Source organism: Chlamydotis macqueenii, chromosome 3 (genome assembly GCF_036417535.1).
Source record: "Chlamydotis macqueenii isolate bChlMac1 chromosome 3, bChlMac1.mat, whole genome shotgun sequence".
Taxonomy (NCBI): Eukaryota; Metazoa; Chordata; class Aves; order Otidiformes; family Otididae; genus Chlamydotis; species Chlamydotis macqueenii.
In genome coordinates this window covers 117,067,131-117,079,537 of record NC_141558.1, presented here as the reverse complement: position 1 = coordinate 117,079,537, position 12,407 = coordinate 117,067,131, and the positions used below count along the sequence as shown (strand labels likewise).

The 12,407-nt window shown below is 50.3% G+C and overlaps 1 protein-coding gene across 5 annotated transcripts in view; it reads right to left on the bottom strand.

Annotated features, from left to right (window-relative positions):
- The window catches only part of SLC8A1 (solute carrier family 8 member A1), a 148,763-nt gene that overhangs the window by 13,929 nt on the left and 122,427 nt on the right, over nucleotides 1-12,407 (bottom strand). For 2 of the 5 annotated variants that reach the window (XM_086743770.1, XM_086743771.1), the window contains exons 4-7: nucleotides 11,013-11,030; nucleotides 9,134-9,264; nucleotides 7,858-7,957; nucleotides 1,606-1,881 (exon numbers count right to left, since the gene is read on the bottom strand). In XM_086743770.1, the coding sequence (XP_086599896.1) occupies nucleotides 1,606-1,881; nucleotides 7,858-7,957; nucleotides 9,134-9,264; nucleotides 11,013-11,030 (525 nt within the window). Of the gene's footprint in view, nucleotides 1-1,605; nucleotides 1,882-7,857; nucleotides 7,958-9,133; nucleotides 9,265-10,123; nucleotides 10,193-10,887; nucleotides 10,903-11,012; nucleotides 11,031-11,845; nucleotides 11,867-12,407 lie in introns of all 5 variants that reach the window. The other 3 variants (XM_086743768.1, XM_086743769.1, XM_086743772.1) reach the window with 3 other exon arrangements.

Genomic DNA, 12,407 nt, shown 5'->3' with positions numbered 1-12,407 from the left:
ACAGCAAGTGGGGCCATTTGCAACAAAGAAATCAAAAGGCTGCTATATTTAAAAAAAAAAAAAAACTAACATAGAAATGCATCTGACTGCTGAGGGAAGGAAAAGGCCTTTCCCTTGTTCTCAGCCTTCGTCACAGTGGAGCAATGGGGTTGTTGGACTATGCTGATGCCCCTGTGGTGCTGCGGCTGCCACTGCGGGAGGAGGGATGGGGCACATCTGGGGCACATTGCCAGCACCAGCCAGAGCGGGGAAACAGCTCTGGTGCACTTCTGCAAGCTTGAGCTATGCTTTTAATGCAGGGGAAGGTCCTTATCCTTTCTACTGGAAATCCTGGAAAGCACCCTGGAAAGCACCCCGCGCCTCCCTGGTATGGAGGAGCCCAAAGCTACATGGTCTGGTAGCATCTGCCGCTTCAAACAAGAGTAGCCAAATATATCCTGAAAAGAACTTCTTAAATGCCACCTTTTGTCAGCAAAAGCAGGAGGGAAGATTTTAGCTGTCAAGGGTGTGAGACAGCTCTACAAACCTCACACCTAGAAGTGCCAGAGGCCTAAAAAATGCTGCTTCTGTTTCTTGCCCAAATCTACTCTTCCTTTTGGTTCTACTGCTTCTTTTTTGGGGCTCTGCTAGCATTAGGACAAGTTCAAGATCTTTGAGCACCTGAGTGCTGATTACTGAAAGTCTGGGGGTGATGAGGGAAAGTGTGACCAACACAGGGGGTGGTCGCGTTGGGTTAGAGCCCCTTGTCTGGGAACCAGGCCGTGCTTGGCCAGCACAGCCCATGGAAGGTGAGGGCACAGGCCCTCTCACACAAGCTGACATGGGACTTCCCAGAGCAACCATGTCACTGGGACCACCTTCTCCAGTGCACCAGTTCATCCCTGAGGGACCCTTTGCTGAGCCAGCAGAAAAGGAGGCTGGCTTGCAGCAAGTCAATGTGCACTGGGAGGACAAAGTGGCATGCAGGTACAGAAACTAGTGGGTTTTTTCTCTCCCTGCTCAGTCCTCAGTCTTGGCTGTCTTTCAAGGCTGGGAGACCACTTGATCAGAGACACGTTTCCAGACATTTGTGGGGCTAGGGCCTTCTAGAGGCTTCACAAGTTACATTTTGAGCAGCTTCCCCAGCTCAGCAACCTCACCTAGATCCATCTGAACCAAGGCTGAAACTGGTCTGACACAAAGGTGTCCACACCAGGCAGAGCACCCTGAATACAGACTAGCACCTGACTCACCAGGGAGCAAGGTTAATGGAGCAGATGCTCAGAAAGAAAATGCAGGAGTGCAACACAGGCAGTATTTTAATCAAAGACCAATTTCCTACTCTGAGAGTGGATGCCATGGAGGCTGTCCAGAAATAGATACTTCACAACTTTTGCAAGGGAAAGGTCTTTGAAATAATTTCCAGGGAACTGAATCTACATCCTGGTTCGATCCTCCAGGCCCATCTGAGACTGAAAAACAACTTCCACATACACTTCAAATCTGTCCTCGGGGGTCCTGCAGAGCACAGCTGAGGACCTCGCTGTGCCCAGCTTTCCCAGCCCAAACCCAAACCCAGGCTAGGCAGAGATGGACCTTTTTAACAAACCCTGCTGTTGTCCTTACCTGGAACTGATGTCCCTAGTGCGACAAACACAACTGCGGTGACCGAGTCCTTCAAGCCAATGGTGCAGCCGAAGTGGGATGCCAGGTCGCCTATGAAAGCTGTCAGGAGGCCTATCATGAGAATGGAGACGACAAAGCAGGCCCAGCCATTCCAGTAGTCTGTCGGGGGCACGAAGGCAAAAAGGACCTTCCAGAAGACAGTCAGAAAGTGCATCACATAGTCGAAGCAGGAGGGCAGCTTCTCCTCCCCACATTCATCGTCATCGTCGTCTTCCCCTGGAGAAAACCACCATTGCCTGATCAGACTCATCCATACTGGGGGAGGTTGGGCAAAGTTCCCGTGCATATTGCAGCCCCTCAAATGCTGTGTCTGATGATTTGGGCCCTAGAAAGCCTTGATTTACAAATACCTTATTTTCTGGGCAATCATCAGAGGGGCTCCATGGCCTTTCCTAGCCCCTTCCCATGGCACAGAGAGAACCTCCAGCCCTGCCTGGTTGTAAGAAGTGGAGAGGAGATGAGATGTGAAGAGAACCTGAGAGGTGTCTGCCTGCCTGTTGTGAAGAACTTTTGTTGTGAGAGGAATGGCTGCAGATGCCAAGGTCAGTGAAGAAGGAGGGGGAGGAGTAAAGCGGCTCCTGCCAGAGATTCCCCTGCAGCCTGTGGTGAAGACCATGGTGAAGCAAGCTGTCCCCCTGCAGCCCATGGAGGCCCACGGAGGAGCAGAGATTCACCTGCAGCCCGTGGAGGACCACACATCGGGGCAGGGGGTTGCCTGAAGGAGGCTGTGGCCCGTGGAGGGCCCGCTGGGGCAGCTGTTCTGGAGGGACTGCACCCCGTGGAAGAGATGACCCACACTGGAGCAGTTTCATGAAGGACTGTGGCCCTTGGGAGGGACCTCACGAAGGAGCAGGGGAGGAATGCGAGGAGTTCTTCCCCTAATGACGAAGCAGTGGCGTGAAACAACGTGTGATGAACTGACCATAACCCCCATTCCCTCTTCCCCCTTTGCTGCTTTGGGGCAAGGAAGGTAGTAGAGATAATGTTAAGCTTGGGAAGAGGGAGGGGTGGGGGGAGGTTGTCTTGTTCTCTTTCTCATTATCCTGCTTTGTTTTTAGCAATAAATGAATAGTTTTCCCCAAGTCGAGTCTGTTTTGCCCATAATGGCAACTTTAAGGATTTTCTCCCTGTCCTTATCTCAAACCTTGAGCTGTTTTTCTTATATCATCTCCCCCTATTCCCTCAGAGGGTGGGGGGAGTGAGAGAGAGAGACTGTGTAGTCTGGTCCCAATCGGGGCTGAACTACGACAACTTCAGAAAACACAGAGCCTCACACCAGCACCTCCACCTGGGTTTAACCACCAGATACTTTCTGGGACTCAGCCCCTGCTCAGCAGCCCTCTCCCCAGGAGACGTGGGAAATGACTGGCCTCAAGCTGGCTGGAGCGGGCGAACCCACCAAGAGCAACACGTACCTCACAGAGACTCCCCTAACAAAGCTCTTTTTGAGCTTCTTTTCACAAGTACCTGTGATTGCTTCCAGCTCTCTAGAAAGATGGCTGGTTTTGGTGGCTGCTGAGCTGCTAGCTCTGGCATTTTACCTTTTCTGCAAATCAGGATCCAGCCATGAAGAACAGTTGCCCTAAAACCTTCCTGGTCCATCACTTCTGACTGTCCTTCCTTGTTGTATTTCCCTGCCCCTTCATATGCCTCCCTACACGCTCTGGCTGCCCATTCCTTTCAATCCGGTCTGACCGAGGTCACACTCCTGCACATGAAAACGCTTTCCCATTTGCACTCCTTCCAGGGTAGCTGTCAAGCACCCCAGGCCATGAACCACCTATGGGGCATCACTTGTCACGGCAAAAATGCACTTTCTTTCTTTTTATTTTCTGTCCCTGATCCAGGTCAGTGCTTCACTTCTCACCAATCTGTTGTTAATGCCTTGCAGGGGTCATTTTCCCAGCATGAGCCTGCCAGCAGTCCTGGCCCCCTCTCTGCTCATTCCCTGCTCCAGGTGTTGGCAGCTAGCCTGTCTCCAAAGCCACTTGACATCCAGCCTCCAGGGAGTCCCCATCATGCAAGGCTGACCCCAGCAGTGAGCCCCTCAGGGCTGGTGACCTCCTGCCTGGCTCCAGCAGCTCTGATGAGGCACCTTGTGAGCTCTCCAGCCAGCCTGTTCTCTGGGCGAGCTGTGTGGTGAACATGGAGCTCCCCTAGCCTGGCACAGTGCACAAGGCCAGAGTTGAGTCAAAAACTCCTCCAGCTCTTGCTCAAACCACCCCTGGGAATGAAAAGGAGGTGATGCTTTCCCAGTGAAATCAGTGGGAGCCTCTTTCTGCCCTTAAGGAACAAGGATGGGTTTCTAAGTCACAGACGTTGGGGATTCCATTGTGAGTTGTGTTAAAGACATCCCTTGCATTCAAGTTGTTGATTTGTCATTGTCTTTGAGGCATTTTTTTTCCTTCCAAGGATGTGGACCACCAGATCTCCCTGCACGGCTGTTGGCAGAAGCTCCTTACCAAGGGGAGGACACCACGTGCAGTCCATCCCCATCAGACGGCAGGAGTGAGCCTGGCTCTCCTTCCCAGGAGGACACCTTGGGATGGTGGAAAAAAAGGGCCAAGTCCCAGAGCAGCCAAGAGCACCTGGTGAAACTTGAGCCTCTGCTCTGCTCCACTACAGTCGGCGAGAGGACAAGGTTGCACCTCACCAGACACTGGGTTTAAGGGGATGATGGCTCTGTGTCTGGGAAAAGCTGCTTCTCCCTGCAGCCACAGTACTGATAAGGTTAGCACAAGCTTGTGAATGACACCATGCTGTTTTTATCTGCCCCACTGCTGGCCAGGGTGAACATTCCTCCTTTCACATCTTCCTCCACATTGCAGGTGTCTGATTGAATAACAAAATGTATAAAGCCTCCCACAGGGAGAATAAAATGGTCTTGCTGTATGCTGTGTACCAATAAGTGGGTATCAATTAACCCCCTTGTTCAAATGGTGGCTCTGTGCCATGACAACAGAGTTACTGGGGGAAGTTGCTGGTGAGCTGCTTGCTCTGTTGCTGCTCATAACAATAATTGTTTTCTGCCTCATCAAAAAGGTGGCAATGAAAAGCCAATTGGAGGATCAAGACATGGCATCCTTCCTGGGAAAGTGGAAGCCAAACGCTGTGCAGTGAAGTTTCACCTTTTGGCTATTCCCCTTTGTGATCCCACAGAGAGCACGCGTAGCACACAGAGGCAAGAAAAGGAAAAGGTCCAGGAAAAGACCCAGATTGTGATCATCCTCAAGACATTTGGTAACCTATAAGAGGAGTCAACCTGCTCTTGGTCTGGCCCAGCTCCAGTATACGCAAACCTTGCACTCTGCTGGTGTCCTTGGGGCTCTCAGCAGAGATGCAGCTGCAGGGGAGAGGGTAGCCCATGAGAACAAGGCAAGAGGGAACCTCTAATGCCTAATCTGTCTGTGGACAGGGGATATGGTATCCCACTTGAGGGCTGGGGTGAAGCTTGAGGGGAGTCAGTGGGGCCACCAAGATGACTTGAGCCTGGAGGATGTTGCCTATGGGGAGAGGTGGAAGAAACTGGCTTGGTGAAATAGGAGGAGAGAAGGTTGGAGGGGACCAAGCAACAGCCTACTGTGACTTGGAGGGAATGTACGGAGAGGATGGAGCAAAACTCCTCTCTGCACTGACAAGTGATACAACAAGGGACAATGGCCACAAACTGCAGGTTGGATGGTTTCAGGAGAAACGTCTCCTCCAGCAGAGTGGTGCAGCCCTGGGACACATACCCTGACTGATGAACATAATCTTTGGAGGTTTTTAATATTTGTCTAAATAAAGCCATAACCAACCAGGGAAAAATCCTACTCAGCACTCTGTGAGGGTACAACTTTGCACACATTGTCTTCAAAGCACCTTTGCAGATCAAGATCAACATGTAAGATAGAGGCAGCAGGAAACTTGATGTCTCTACAATAACTTGATGGAAAACTATGTGTTGCTGGGCTTTAAAGCTTCAAACTCACTATGGCAGAAACAGTAGCTAATCAGTGGCATGGTGTTATTGTTTTGGCAGATATAAATACCCTATTCCTGTGCACTGTCATGAAGATAAGGAACAGTTTTTCAGCCTGGGAAGCCTATGCTGGCCTGTTTTCTTTTCATTGCACAAAGGCTGGTACTGGCAGGATACACTGTGCTGTGCTCGTGCTGTAATTTTGCAGCAGGTATTTTAATCCTCTCTCAAGCTGCATGACAGTAGGACTGTAATGGATCTAAATCTTTATGGAGATGATAAAAAAGACTGAAAAAATGAACATGACTGCCACTGTCATCACACTCATCCAGATCTGTCTATCATTTTGTTACGCAGCAATAATGTCTCTCTTTTGAAGAGCTGGCCAGATCCTGTGAAGGTGACTTGAAATGCAGAGTGAGGTCAGATGGTGACCCAGGGGTGCATTCAGGAACAGGCTCACAAACCCCAGGATGTTTTTGCTGTGGAAGAAACTTTATGGGCTGTTGGGTGCACACTGAAGGCAGCAGCTATGGGTGAGAGGCTCCAGCTCAGCCCCGCAGACAGCACAGGATGGCATGGCACAGGGTGGCACAGCCTTGTCTGCACCAGCACTGCCCTTCCACAGACCTGACCTCCATCGCTCAGACTATCCACCAACACTACTGCCAGTTGCTCATTGGGTGGGAAATGGGGTTTTAACGCTTTTTTTTTTTTCTCAGCTGGGATGTTTCATTTTGAAGTGGGAATGTGTGACTTTAACCTGCTCTTCATGGTGGGCTGCAGAGAAAAACTCAAACCCAGACTCCAGTGTTTCAGGCGTTTTAACTTGCTTGGCACAAAGCTTGAGGAGCTAAATCCTGGCAAAAAAAAAAAGTAGGTCCAGACCTCAGAGACAAACTACTGTTCCCTAACTGCAAGGGACAGCTCATGTCCACTGAAATACGGCACATTTATTAAATAATTGTTAATCATCCTGTTAGCACTGATGGCGGCATTGTATCCAAGACATTGTGGCAACAGAACTTTCACATAACTGCAGTTTTTACATGTGTCACAGAGATGGGATCCAAGTACCAGTGATTATCTTTGCTTTAATATGGAATACAATGGAATAATTGATTCTGGCATAGATTAGTTTAGCCATATTAGCTACAAAACCTGCAGCAAGGATTGTCTTGCATGATATGTTCATGCTGTATCTGAAATAATGGGAGGCTCTTGGCTGGAGGCTCTAAGAATAACTGTGCTAGAAGAAGAAGGATCACAATTTGAGAAGAGAGCTGCTGCACAATATCCTGTCCTCATTTTCAGAAGCGGAGGATAAATGGTATGGCCATCACTTTTAATTACTCTGAGCTGGACAGAGGTTACTCTGTACAGCAGAGCTCGAGGTAGGAAGTGTGAGTGTTTCCTCATGCATTTCAATGAACAATTAGCCAGATGAGCTCAAATTGCCTTCCCCAGTGATTTAATTTAAGCTGGTTGATTTTGCCCTACTGTGAGCACACATGCAGCCCAGGCTGGGCTGTGAGGTTGAAACATCCAGCCAGTGAGCTACAGTGTCTGCAGCTGTTAAAATTACATCTGGAGGAGGCCACCTTTCTTTCATCTTCCACACATGTGGAAGGCTAATATATCCTATACTGGGCATCCTGGTAAACATGGTACTGGTGCCTGTGAGAACAGCACACAGGGAAAGGCAATTCTCCAAGAGAAGGGAAGATATGATCAGATATGGTCTGATATGACCCATATTAAGTGCTGCTGCAGCTGTTGGGCTGCTGAGCCATAACCTCCAGCCACAGGTGGCTAGAGCAGCAGGAATTCCAAATTTTGGCCCAGAGAGGGACTCAGTGGCTGTCTTCAGGGCTTGGCATTACATTGTCCTCACTGCAACAGTATGTGAAGCACCAGGGATGGGGAGCACTGCTGCTTCGCACCAGCGTAATTTATACCACTGCATTCATCTCCCAAATCTATCTCACTGAAACGACTTTTCTCCTCTGCCATATGGTAATAGCCAGGGTGTCGCTCTGCTAGGTTCTACAGTCACACTTAATGCAGGAGGTTTCCTACACATCAGGCCAGGTGATCTCACAAAAGGGTTTAATCAGCTGTCTTATTTATGCAGACACTGTAAATAACTCCACCACCGGTTCTGCCTCCTGCTGCTCCAAGACATGAACGAGGTTGATCGTAATTCACCTGGAGCTGTGGTCCAAACTCACCTGCGCTGACAGTAATAGCCTCAATAAACTGCTCCCTCCAGCTATTTGTGCCAACCACCAGGGCCAGGTTCGTCTTCTTAATGAGCTTGTCCACCGTGTTCTGTGGATGCAGATGTAGAGGACAGAATTAGGGGCTATTGGGCTGGAGATAGTGGGTAAAACCCACCAGCGCTAGTGCTTACAGCTGTGCATATGGAAATAGCTTAGTAGATTTTAAGCTCAGGTCAAGAGTCCCAGCAGTGAAAGCAAATCTAAGTATTTGCAATTGCCCTCACTGCCACTCAAAAAGACCTTTTGAAACCTGCTAATGCTGGGAGTTTGAACAATCTCAGTGGAGGTTTAACAGCAAATAGTGCTGAGATGCCACAGCTCCTGTTGCTCCCAACGCCTTGAGAAGAATTTTTACTGGGCTGCTTCAAATCATTAACTGAGACTTGACAAAGGCCCATTTGTGGAGCTGGGCCCTACCTCTCTGTGCTGCTCAGGAGCTGGAACTCAGCACCAGCAGGGAAGGTGCTGCAGCAGCAGCGGGTAGGAGATGCTCCTGGGTAGGAAGCCTGAGGCCTTCCCACACACTGTTATGCTTCAGACGGACACTGATGTCGGGCAGCAAAGTCATGGGAGGAAGGCAGCCACTGCTGCAACACAGTAAGGGTGGTCTGTTATTTTTTATACTACCGAACAATGGAAAAGCTAATGAAATGGCCAGTTTTCTGCTCTTGGTATGGCACATGCATTCACGGCAGCTTAGCTTCACAATCATTTCTTGCATTTAGAGTATTAGCCCTTTGCACTGGGAGCCCCAGGCTCGGGGCTCACTCAAGACTGCCTGTAAGTAGGACCTGGGTGTAGCACATCATTGTGAGACAAGGTAATATTTCAAAGCAACCTGCAGTATTTTGAAGCCCAGTCAGCTCTTAGGCTCACCAGACTGATGTGCTTGTATAATAATAACCACAAACAGCCTGTGAGTGGGATAGAAAGTTTGGGATCATCCCCCAAGGACCATGGCTGTAGTCTAATGGTCAGAGTGAAGATGCAGAGGGTATTTTAACGCACTGCCATCTCACTGGACTGACCCTCACTGTTTCATCATGCCTTGGCTCAGCTACCTTTCAAAGTGTTCCTTGGTCCTGCTCGGAGACCTTATGATGCCAGGAGTTGCCTCGCTTTGCTGCTATGCCATTAACATGTGCTGACCAATGCTGTGCAAACCCAGAAGAAGGGTCCCCAGCTGGAGGGGAAGAAGAACAGGGACAGGTGAAACAGACAGTACCTTGAACTCGTAGGATTCCTCAATGATGATTTCAAGCTTGGTGTGTTCCCCCAGGACTGGGCGCCCCATCTCTGCGATTCGACGCTCTTCCTCCTCCTTGCTGGTAAGTGGCTGCTTTTCTTCATTCTCCTCTGCAAAGCAAAGAGCCCGTCGGTGAGCCAGGCCTGGCTGGTCACTCTCTGGAGCTGGATTCCCACCAGAGGGGGAGGTCATGAAGCTTCCAGGTGGAAGCATGAGTGACAGAGCAGCTGAGGAGGAGGAGATCATGGAGCGATAGACAAGGTAGTTTTGCTGTGAAATGCTAGCAAGAGGTCTGCAGGTCGTCCAGCCTCAAAAGGAGTCCAGTTCACCCTCAGGGCTGGGGAATAGCTTATCAACTGGTACCTGCTGCCTCTCCCACAGAAATGTTGAAAGGGGAGAGATGATCACTAAGGCTGCTCCGTTTCCCAGCTCACCAGGTCTGCACTGGGGCATGGTCAGGACGTTTCCATCAGCCTGTTACAACCAGAGAATGCTGCCAGCAGCACTAGGGCTGAGATGGGTACAAAATGAGAATGATGGCTCTGCCTCCTTCTGAGCAGGGCTTTACCTTGGGAAGGGGCTGGCAGCCAGAGAGCATGAAACTCTTGCTATGATGGTGGGGCTGGAGGAAATAGTGCTGGGCCATACAGGTGTGAGGAGCCATCCACAGGGCATGACCTGACCCCAAACCGTGAGAGAGGAGGCAAGAGCAATGGAGTAGGTCTGCACCTTCACTGGCATTTGTGCAACCTTTGGGGCACAGAGACCCCAGGCAGCATGGCTTTTGTCACTGTCCCTGCGCAGAACCTCACTGAGCTCTCTTCCAGTCCACTCCAGGGATGAGCAGAAGGACACCAGGGCTAAAAAGGGCTGGATTCACTGGAGACAGGAGTTAAACTGTCAGTAGGCAAATAACCCAGTCAGGCCATGTTAGATTGCCATGGCCTTTGGGTGTCACGCTGTGGGTACCTTGTATGGTGATCACGGTGCAAGGAAGAGGATGATCTCTAGCCTGGACCTTCCTGAAGACAGGTTTGCCTATCAAAGCGATCAGCAGGAGATGAGCAGGAGGGGCTGTACACCTCATGCAAACTACGTGCAGTTAGTAAACTCTGCTCCTACTTCACACAGGGTTAGCGTTGCTCCCTTGCCCACTGCCCATCTGCACAGGCAACACCGCGCTGTGGGAAAGCCCTTCACCTACTGGTCAAAGGGATTGGCCTCCTGGCCAGAACCTCATTAGTCTGAGTTATTGTTTCCAGGGCTCCTGAGAGGCTGCTCTGCAACGTGTGGAACCCAGAACCTTCTCCTGCTGCACTGCTTGGCCTAATGACAGCTGCCCAGCTGGCTAATGATGGATGAGCAAACCCTAATGCTGGGTCTTGCTAGTGGGAAGGGCAGGGGCTGCGTGCCTGAAGCAGCCATGGGGTCCCGCACCTCCTGCAATGCTCGGGCACCCTGGTTGCTGCCTGGGGACTGAGGACAGGCTCCCCATGCTGCGCAGAGCCCTGTGCACACCTCCTGGGTGGGCAGCAGGGAGTCGAAGGCTGGACCAAGCGGAGAAGCCCACTCTGCTCCAAGAGATGGAGGGACGCTGCCTGTCACTTCAGGGTGACAGCTCACCCTCCCCGAGGTGAGAGTTAGCATGTGCAGCAGGCAGAGCACTCTGTGAGAGGACACGGTGTTAGGGTGACCGGCCAGGGCAGTGGGGCCACAGCACGGTGCCTTCTTACCCTTCCAGAGTTTCCCTCCAGGATAGAACAAAAACAAAGAGGAAACCAAGAGGAAAAGAGTGAGGTGAGCATATGGCCATTAAAAGGAGGGAAGGAGAGGGTGGGGGAAGAGCAGAAATCCATACCTGTGATGGTGAAGCCACCTAGATGAAACCAAAAATGAGAGAGAGAGAGAGAGAGAGAGAGAGAGGGAGAGAGAGAGACAGGATTAGCATCAGCACAGCAACATGGACACCCTGCAGCCCGCAAGGATGTAGTGGTCCTTCCCTACCCCATGGCCAGGGACTGTGGACATGGCGGGGCTGCTCCCCGACACACACCCCAGGGTTAATGTGGGGAGACCTGAACACAGGTTTCTCAACCCACATCTGCAAGCTGCCACCCGCCCCAGTATCTAATAAATGCTGCAGAGTGTGACCCTGCCCTGGGGCTGGGGGTGCTTTGGGGAATGAGGGTGGCTTTGCTTTCCTCCCCAGCCACCCTATCCTGGGGATGGCCACCAAGGAAACTCAGAGGTTGAATGGGCTCTAAATCTCCCCAAGGCTGGAGGCAAAGTTTGCACCGTCTCTTCAAAAACGATTGGCCAACTTTCCTGTCCAGCCACAAACATCCCTAAGTTACCAGGCAATCCTGTTTCTGCCACGCCTGTGTAAGAGGCAATGGGTTAATTTGCACAGCGCAGGCTTGTAACTCAGGGTGTCGGCAGGTTTACTATGGCTGTAATAATGCCAGTCCCAAAAACTGCTCCTCACCACAGTGGGTTACCGCTCATTAACATTAGTGAATTTAGGGCTCTGCTCCATGATGTAGCATTAGATATCTGATCTTACTTAAATAGTGCTGAGCACCCTAAAAGAGAATGTCGTGAGCAAAGAAAAGTGTCAAACAAAATGAATTGTCTTCCGAAAATACGCAGACGAACTGGAAAAATGGAAAAGAAAAACGAATGCGCGCTTACCAAGCTCATTCAACAACAGGGCTGTGAAGGAGACAGACAGAGACAAACACAGAAGAAGAAAAGTAAATGAATAATGAAATCAAAAGAGATATTCACAGAAAGACTCCAGATCCCAGGGCAGAAATTTCAGATCTGTAAAGCCACAGGATACCGTTAGTGTTGAGAGAAAGGCACTAAAAATAAAGGAACAGAAACATTCCATGGGATTGTGGATTTAAAATAAAAACTATTGCAAACGTGGGGCGGATATGTGATTAAAAGGTACACTCAAAAAATTCATTTTTCCCCTTTGAATTGTATGTGCAAGATCTTCCATTGGTCTCGGAGGCAGTTCTGCCCCGGGGGAGGACATAAGACATCCCATGTGCAGTGGCTACTGGCTTTGACCTCCTCCAGCTGCCTAATGGGGAGCAATAGCTCCAGCAAGCAGCTGTGCTTCTGGCATATACAACAAAAGAATAAAAGTCTGTGGCAAGGCTTGGCTCAAGGATCTTGTCACTCAATATTTTAGGTCTCCAAATCAAAAGAAAAAGCCTCTCCCTTAGTGCACCTGGTCCCTGAG